Genomic DNA, 9,396 nt, shown 5'->3' with positions numbered 1-9,396 from the left:
CAAGGTAATGATTTTCACTATGTGTGTCCACTATGTGTGTTCAAATAACACAGTATTAGCTGTATTATGTTATATATAATAGTATTATAGCCAGAACACTTGACTCCTAAATATTCTTGGCTATCAACGTCTCGTGAGAGACGAGACAGTAAGGTGACCTTGCTTATGGGTGCAATATTTGACCAATGTGTGGGACATAATGACTTATCTAATGGACAAATGTTGCTTTGTTAAGTCATACCTCTGGTAATAAAGATGCAGCCTCAATTGAGGTTTTCATTCACTTCCAAATGTGGGCCAGAAACTTGAATGGTGCATGACATGTAATGTTGTGTGGAACCCATTTTCTTAAATAAAGCTTAGGACACAGCCATCCTCCTAAACGATTAAGTCCTGAGGTCTGTGGGAAGCTGTACGCCCTAAGAGTTCTATTCTGTTATGTTTCCACCAGCCAGAGTGAAAGCATTTGCTTAGAAATGTATTCAAACAGTCTGCACATTTATTAGGGCAAGGTGGGTTTATAAGACAATAATCTAAAACTGATGCCCTCAATGGGGACAAAAGGCTATTTTAATAATAATTTTTACCAAGGAGAAGTACCAAGTAGGGTTAAGCTGCCTAGTAACTGGAATAGAAAAATCAGATCTCTGCATGTGTCTGTAGGCAAAGAGGTGCTGATCTGCTGCTGCATTGTTGAAGCCACTGAGGTATGCATAAGTGACTGCTTCTTCTTTTTCTTTCGGCTGCTCCCATTAGGGGTCGCCACAGCAGATCATCTGTCTCTATACTACTCTGTCCTCTACATCTGACTCTTTCAAACCAACTACCTGCACGTCTTTCCTCACATCCATAAACCTCCTCCTTGGTCTTCCACTTTTCCTTCTTCCTGGTGGCTTCATCCTCAGCATTCTCCTACCGTCCCTCCTCTGCACATGTCCAAACCATCTCAATCGGGACTCTCTCACCTTGTCCCTAAAACGTCCTACATGTGCATTACTTTGCACTGTTGACCCCAGGTACCTGAACTCCTCCACCTTCTCCACCTCTTCTCCCTGCAACCGCACCACTCCACTGCCCTCGCTCTCATTCACACACATGTACTCTGTCTTACTCCTACTGACTTTTATTCCCCTTCTCTCCAGCGTGTACCTCCACCTCTCCAGGCTCTTCTTAACCTGCTCCCTACTCTCACCACAAATCACAATATCATCCTTAAACATCATAGTCCACGGAGATTCCTGTCTGACATCGTCAGTCAACCTGACCATCACTAATGCAAACAGGAAAGGGCTCAGGGCCGATCCTTGATTCAGTCCAACTTCCACCTTAAACCAGTCTATTATTCCTACTGCACACTTTACTGCTATTACACCGTCTTTATGCATGTCCTCAAATACTGTTCTGACACACCAGACTTCCTCATACAATACCACAACTCCTCTCATACAACATCCACAAACACACAATGCAACTCCTTCTGACCTTCTCTATACTTTTTTATCAACATTCAATAAATTTAGGAGGGTTGCGTTAGGAAGGGCATCCAGCGTAAAACATGTGCCAAATCAAACGTGCGGAGGATCCGCTGTGGCGACCCCTAACGGGAGAAGCCGAAAGAAAGTTTATTCTCAAAGCAAATAATGCATCTGTAGTGCTCTTCCTCGGCATGAAATCATTCTTGATAGCCCTTAATGTTGGAGCAGGTGTTACCATTTTCTATACGTTCTTATACATTCTCGTAAATTTTCTATACATTCAGCATAGTTTATCAGACTTAGGGCACTCAGGAGACAGGTGACTATTAGAATTATTGTTAGCAACCTGCTCCCTCACCCTGACTTGGGTGGACCACACACCCGATAGCTGCTATAGCTTGACAAGCTTGTATGTGTTTAAAGCAGGTGAAGCTGATATTATAGCCAGAGGGTCAGTGCACCCTGCATAAGCAGTGATTGAATCTCTTTGTGATAAGAGAATTGCAGACAGGCAAAGCTTTAGATGGCATTATGATAGGGGGAAGTGGGTCTCATTTGTAAAGATGTTGGACTTCCGATCAGAAGATAATGAGTTCAAATCCCACCAAATCTAAGCTGCCACTACTAGACTATTGAGCAAGGCCTTTAACCTTCAAATGCTTATTTGTATCAATGAGATCATTGTAAGTTGCTCTAGGTAAGGGCATTTGACAAATGCCATAAATGTAGCTGTGACAGACTGGTTGGTTGTTCATAAGTTGTCTACATGTCCATAAGATCACAAACAATATGTGATCTTATGGACATCTGGTCAAGTGTTAAGAGATTCATGTTTTTTAAGGGTCTTTGTTCATGGCTGACAGGAAGCAAATTTGATGTGGTCTTCTGTTGTTGTGACCCAAGCCTCAAGGCTCAGCATGTTGTTTATTCTGAGATGCTTTTCTGCTCAGCATGTTTGCAAAGAGTGGTGTTTGAGTTAGCATAGACTTAACTGGAACCATTCTGGCCATTCTACTCTGACCTTTCTCATCAACAACTCATTTCTGTTTGAAGCATGATTTCATTAAAGTTTGAATGAGAAAGCATGAAAGTGTGCCTAATAAACTGGTGGGTGAACGTAAACTGCATTTTTGTAATTGCTTACCAGATTCTGTGTTTTGTCTGTGTGTTTCTAGTTTCATTTTACCTCTGTAAAACATTCCTGGTAGGAATGTTGGTGACTGTAATCACTGAGTGTGAGTATGTGTGAAAGATCCTCTAATGTCCTATCTAGTATATGTTCCTGTATATATATATATATATATATATATATATATATATATATATATATATATATATATATATATATATATATATATATATATATACAGTACAGACCAAAAGTTTATATATATTATATATACAGTACAGACCAAAAGTTTGGACACACCTGCTCATTCAAAGAGTTTTCTTTATTTTCATGACTATGAAAATTGTAGAGTCACACTGAAGGCATCAAAACTATGAATTAACACATGTGGAATTATATACATAACAAAAAAGTGAACTGAAAATATGTCATATTGTAGGTTCTTCAAAGTAGGCATCAAGAGAATGCCAAGAGTGTGCAAAGCAGTAATCTAAGCAAAAGGTGGCTACTTTGAAGAACCTACAATATGACATATTTTCAGTTGTTTCACACTTTTTTGTTATGTATATAATTCCATATATAATTTCACATGTGTTAATTCATAGTTTTGATGCCTTCAGTGTGAATCTACATTTTTCATAGTCATGAAAATAAAGAAAACTCTTTGAATAAGAAGGTGTGTCCAAACTTTTGGTCTGTACTGTATATATAATATATATAAACTTTTGGTCTGTACTGTATATATATATATATATATATAAGGAGTACTCCTGGTAATGGATTCACTATAGATTTACAGTGAATTTGACTACAATAAAGCAGACAATGTACCTTCATTTCACTTCTGTCAGGGGACCACAATTTTGTTTTTATAGACATTTGGTTGCTTCTGGTAAGAAAAACTCAAACAGATCAGCATTAATAATAAACAAACAAACAAACAAGAAAAAAATAAATACAGTCATGGCCATAATTGGTGGCACCCCTGAAATCTTTCCAGAAAATCAAGTATTTCCCACAGAAAGGTGTTGCATTAACCTAAGATCTCGGACGCAAACCCAGCTTTCTGACACTGGGCCCTATACTGCGGCCCAAAATCCTTTGGTAATCCTCAGATTTAATGATGCCTTGCACACACTCAAGGCACCCAGTGCCAGATGCAGCAAAACAACCCCAGAACATCTTTGAACCTCCACCATATTTGACTGTTGGCACTGTGTTCTTTTCTTTGTAGTCCTCATTCCGTTTTCGGTAAACAGTAGAATGATGTGCTTTACCAAAAGTCTTGGTCTCATCTGGTACTTACTCAAGTACATTTTGGCAAACTGTAGTCTTGCTTTTTTATGTCTCTGTGTCAGCAGTGGGGTCCTCCTAGGTCTCCTGCCATAGCGTTTCATTTTATTTAAATGTTGACGGATAGTTCGCGCTGACACTGATGCTCCCTGAGCCTGCAGGACAGTTTGAATTTCTTTGTAACTTATTCGGGGCTGCTTATACACCATCCGGACTATGCTGCGTTGCAACATTTCATTAATTTTTCTCTTCTGTCCATGCCCAGGGAGATAAGCTACAGTGCCATGGGTTGCAAACTTCTTAATGATGTTGCGCACTGTGGACAAAGGCAAATCTAGATCTCTGGAGATGGACTTGTAACCTTGAGATTGTTGATATTTTTCCACAATTTTGGTTCTCAAGTCCTCATACAGTTCTCTTCTGCTCTTTCTGTTGTCCATGCTTGGTGTGGCACACACAATGCAAAGACTAAGTGAACTCTCATTTTTATCTGCTTTCAGGTGTGATTTTTATATTGCCCACACCTGTTACTTGCCCCATGTAAGTTTAAAGGAGCATCACATGCTTGTAACAATCTTATTTATCCACAATTTTGAAAGGGTGGCAATCATTTTGTCCAGCCCATTTTTGGAGTTTTGTGTGACATTATGTCAAAATTTCACAAAGGAAATAAACATGTGTATAGCAAAACATGTGTTAATGCAACACCTTTCTGTGAGAAATACTTGATTTTTTTGGAAAGATTTCAGGGGTGCCACCAATTATGGCCATGAATGTATATATATTGGTTATGTGTAGCCATTACAACTTTGTGTTTGTATGTTTGTGTGTGTTTATGTTTGTGTGTGTATCTGCATGAGACCAAGAGATTGATTACCAGTAACTTACAGTTGCAGTTCCTTCTTGCATACAGTGACTCATTAGTTACGGTTTTGCTTTGTCAAAGCAGGAAACGGACAAAAAAATTTACACCGTGAAGTACCCGATCATGTCAAATAAACCCTCAAGGAGGCAGAATGCAAAGAAATGTAAAATGTCATGGTCGCACTATACACACATTGAAAGGTTTACAGTAAAGCTCCAGGCTGTAGATTGGCTGCAGATGCGGAAATGGGCGGTGTTTCTTTTGACGTGTAGCTCTAAAACAGGTATCAGTTGAACTTAGTGCCATACTCTTTATTACAGGGACTTCATGGAGAACAAGAACGAGCGATAGACCTCCATCAGTGGTAAATCAACTCATCATCTCATAAAGTTATAGCATTAAAAATATAATGTTGATTATCCATATCCATATATAGTAGTTTCCTCCACATTCAGTGTGCTGCTGTGAGCTTTATATTTAATTGAGATCATAATTTATATTTTTACCTAAAGATTTATTGAAATTAGCTTCTGTTCTTTTTTTATTTAACAAAAATCATATTTTCATATGTTGTTTGTCATGTTTTATAATTCCAGTATCAGTTACTGGAGTAAATCTTATGTTTCTAGGTTTTTAGACTGATGTTGGGCAGGTGTATGTGTGTGTTTGTGTGCATGTGCCTGTGTGTTTGGGGTGGGTTGGGGATGTGCAGGGGGTGGAGGAGAAACATGAAAATATTGTTTTGTATTAATATGTTACCAAGGCAACATTTCCTCCATTAGTGCAAAATGTGCACTACATTTTACGACTATCGGTCCCACTTTCTGGCAGGAGGCTGGGGAAAAAGCAATCAGAATAAACAGTTGTCAAAAATACGAGTCAAAATTGCATGGACCAAAAAAAGAAAATTAAATTACAAATCAAAAATGAGCATTCAAAACAATACTACAGTTAGTAGACTTATAATTGACATGTCATTTAATGATCATTTTGTCATAGAAACGATTAAATGGGTCACATTCTAAGAAAATTATAATGTTCTATCAAAATTTAAGGTTTGACTTGAATTCATATTTAGCCAGTAAAATTGTTTGTTGTTTGTCACTAGCAACCCTCATCAAGCTGTTAACAGATGAACACTGAGTGAATTCATCACTAAGAACAGTGGATTTCACCATGCATGTGAGCTGTTTGCACAGAAGCAAAAGTTCTTCCAGAAAATGTTTATATGGCACATGAGTAAATGAACAGACTGAAAACTTTTGAGTCAAATTTAAATGACGTTAATGTGGAGAACCTAGTATAGTTTAATAATTAAAAAACCTTTCAGTGGCACAGTTCCCACATTTCTTGCATCTGTCAAAGACTCCTTTGCAGCCTGAATGCCAGTGGACAGAATGATAAATATGTCTAACTAGAAAGCATTAGAATGGGTTATAATGCAAGTTCTTATTCACTTCTCACTGATTTGGTTGCAGGTTTGCATTTCAAATGTTATGAAGATTCTCCTATGTTCTTATGTCTTTTTTTTTTTTTTTCCTATTTCTTCTTATATAACTGCATTCACTTACACCTCATCAGAATAGAGTGTGTGTGTGTGGAGTCTACGTGAGGTCTGGCCAGGATGGAAGAAGAGATGAGTGCAGTAACACCTGCACCTGAAGTTCCAGAGGCACCGCGAAGACCCCGAGGCAGACCGCGCAAACCGCAACAGGTACTATGACCTCCAAAAACACCCTGACATCTAAAATGTGTAAAATGCTGAACTGAAAAACCATTGGACCTTTCAGGAGCCTGTTGACCCTCCGGCTCCCAAAAGGCCAAGAGGAAGACCCAAAGGGAGCAAAAACAAGGCAAATCGTAGTACACCAAAAGTAAGAGAGACTGATTCCTTCTACTACAATGATGTCAGTAAGGTGAGCTGTTGTGTTATGTTTTTTCTTCATCATTTACTTTTTCTTCCAAAGGAGCCCCCAAAGGAAAAGAGACCCCGAGGTCGACCAAGAAAATGGGTCAGCATCGCATGCTCACACATAACTAAAAAAAAAGAAATCACACTACATACCGTTACATCTTTTCACTACTTAAAAGTATTTTACATAAATTAACTTCACAGTACAGATACATATGTATACATGTATTTTACATGTTCTTTCTTGTTCACAGCCTCAAAAAAACACACAGCAACAAGAACAAGAGGTGAGACAAATTTTCATAAGTACACATTATTTCGCTTCAACACCATTTCGGTTTATTGGGCCATCGACTTATATAAACACTAAGTTACTAATGGCTCCCCGAATACTGAAACCCTGTTATGAGTTGAAAAGTGTTCAAAAACTCCCCTTTTACTCATAAGGCATACATGCAGTGTGAAGTATAACAGGAGAAGAATGAGTCAGTGCCTTTAAGAGAAACCTAACATGGCCGTTATCCTCCTTTCTTAGTTTCCTGTTCCCAACTGCCGCTCTGTCAACTAGACGTATGGTTCCTTCTCACGCACACACAAACCTGTCTGTTCTTTTTCCTACTCTTAGTTCGAGGAAGAAGAGGACCAGCCACACCTGTCTTCATCACACGAGAAGTGCTTCTAGGCTCTGAGCCGCCAGTGTGCACAATGGGCTGCATTTAAACCCTTATATCCATTGTGCTCTCTCTCAGGTGTGTTATCAATCGCTCCAAACAGAATAAACTGAACATTATATAATATACCTAATAATTAGATGCTACTTAGTGAAAGATGAAGCACTCTGAGATCTTTACTGCTAGATTTTAATTGCAGAGTTTCTAAACTGCATCAAGAAATACCAGGCATGGACTTATTTAAACCAAATCAGATACAGCAACAGCCAATTAGTGATTAAGATTTGAAACTGTCCATCAGAAATGAAGCCATCAACTGGCATTTACATCAGTTTTTTCCACACCTCAAACTTGACAGCAAACAACATCTCACACGTGCTTTCAGTATGAAGTGCAAAACACTTTTACTTACCGACATTGTATTTTATATATACACACACACACATGCACGCGCACATGTTATGGTACTGAATGAGTCACTACTGTACGGTTACATATGTTTATGTTTATAAGAGTCTTGTTCGAAAACCCAAAGACAGCTTGGCAGTGGCATCATTTCATAATCAGTATATATATATATATATATATATATATATATATATATATATATATATATATATATATATATATATATATATAATAAAGTATATAATAATCAGCAATCAATATTATTATTATTATTATTATTATTATTATTGTTGTTGTTGTTGTTGTTAGTTACTTTTGGCATACTTCCAGTAATCATGGAATCATGGTATATTTCCCCCTGATTTAGTCCCTGATATTTATGCCATTTATACAATTGAAATTTTTCAAACCTGCTGAAATTCACTATTTGGAAAAAAATATTCTTTTCTGTACAATACCAAAACATACAGTAAAATATTCATTCATTCAAAAGGAGCAATAAATATTTTTATTGGTGGGTTTTCCATCCAAGTACTGTTTTAATTCTTTCCAGTGAATGAAATGATTTGTTGTTTAATGATGCAGCAAACAGCTGTAGGAACACCGCAGTAATGAAATGCATCATCCTCTTTATTCTCTCGTTAATGTCTATTTCTCAAATTGGTCAGTCTTTTACATACCAAACTTTGTGCTTTTTTTTTCTTTATTTTATTGTGGTTTTTGGGTGTCAAGCTTTTTTTTTTTTGAAAATTGTTTGGGAAGTTAGTTTTTTTTTTTTATCTGTTGATCTTATTTCTGTTTAATCGCACTTCGGTGCATACTACCGCCTGTGCCAACCTGCCTTTGAGTTAATGTTTTTTTTTTTTTTTTTTTACACTGAATGAAAATGATGTCTTAATAGGTAATGCCACATGTGCCATCCAAACTGTGACTTACTTTTATGTACCTCAATGTTAATCATCTGAATAAAGTGACTAAAGTAGCCAAGAAACAAGTGTATACATTATATTGTGTTGACCATGTCGGTATTAAAAAAAGTAATATCACATGAAACCATGCAGTTTGAATTTATAAAAGATTTCAGTAAATTTGATTACATTAATAACTGATTTTCTTTTTTTTTTTTGCTTTATTTATTGTCATGTTTACACACATTCCAAAACCACACAAAACAGAAACACAACAGAAAGTTTGTAAAGTGTGGAATGCTGCTAGACAATTACTCCATTTGCAAATTTGACAATTTGCGCACACACACACACACACACACACACACACACACACACACACACACACACACACACACACACACACACACACACAAACACACACACACACACACAAACACACACACACACACACACAAAGAGAGAGCACTTTTCACTCTTCCACACTTGACAGAAATTTCTAAAAAGGTAAAAGATTTATTCGACAATATCAGCAATTATCATTAAAGTCCTTATTGTGCAAAGAAGCAAGCAAACGCAAGCCATACTCTGGAGTAGGAGAGAGCAGGAAGCACATTTTAGGTCAGGTGCACAATAATCTACTAAAAACATAAATGATTTCAATTCATTTTGAATTTAGTTTAAGATAAGTCACTTCTATTGCAATGGTAGTACATAACTAGTGTACATGTTTGT

At 37.2% G+C, this 9,396-nt stretch overlaps 1 protein-coding gene across 2 annotated transcripts; it reads left to right on the top strand.

Moving 5' to 3' along the window:
* Positions 1-5,015: 5,015 nt before the first annotated feature.
* LOC310737704 (uncharacterized protein) lies at positions 5,016-7,909 on the top strand. 2 transcript variants are annotated; one of them, XM_083562209.1, is made up of 7 exons: positions 5,016-5,126; positions 5,871-5,944; positions 6,344-6,476; positions 6,553-6,636; positions 6,730-6,774; positions 6,929-6,961; positions 7,300-7,909. In XM_083562209.1, exons 3-7 carry the CDS (start codon positions 6,387-6,389, stop codon positions 7,354-7,356), a joined length of 309 nt encoding a protein of 102 aa, XP_083418335.1. In that variant the 5' UTR covers positions 5,016-5,126; positions 5,871-5,944; positions 6,344-6,386; the 3' UTR covers positions 7,357-7,909. The 2 variants fall into 2 exon arrangements, with proteins under 2 accessions (XP_083418335.1, XP_083418334.1); XM_083562208.1 differs by lacking the exon at positions 5,871-5,944 and having other exon boundaries at positions 5,020-5,126.
* Positions 7,910-9,396: the final 1,487 nt, after the last annotated feature.

Source organism: Silurus aristotelis, assembly GCF_946808225.1.
Source record: "Silurus aristotelis genome assembly, chromosome: 2".
Lineage (NCBI taxonomy): Eukaryota > Metazoa > Chordata > Actinopteri > Siluriformes > Siluridae > Silurus > Silurus aristotelis.
The sequence above is the reverse complement of the archived record's forward strand: the minus strand, read 5'-3'. Positions and strand labels throughout refer to the sequence as shown.

Excerpts from the sequence above, each read along its gene's own strand:
- LOC310737704 (XM_083562209.1), top strand. The coding sequence starts at position 6,387 with ATGGAAGAAGAGATGAGTGCAGTAACACCTGCACCTGAAGTTCCAGAG. Across the intron at positions 6,477-6,552 it reads GACCGCGCAAACCGCAACAG|GAGCCTGTTGACCCTCCGGC; the intron begins GTACTATGACCT and ends TGGACCTTTCAG. Across the intron at positions 6,962-7,299 it reads CACAGCAACAAGAACAAGAG|TTCGAGGAAGAAGAGGACCA; the intron begins GTGAGACAAATT and ends TCCTACTCTTAG.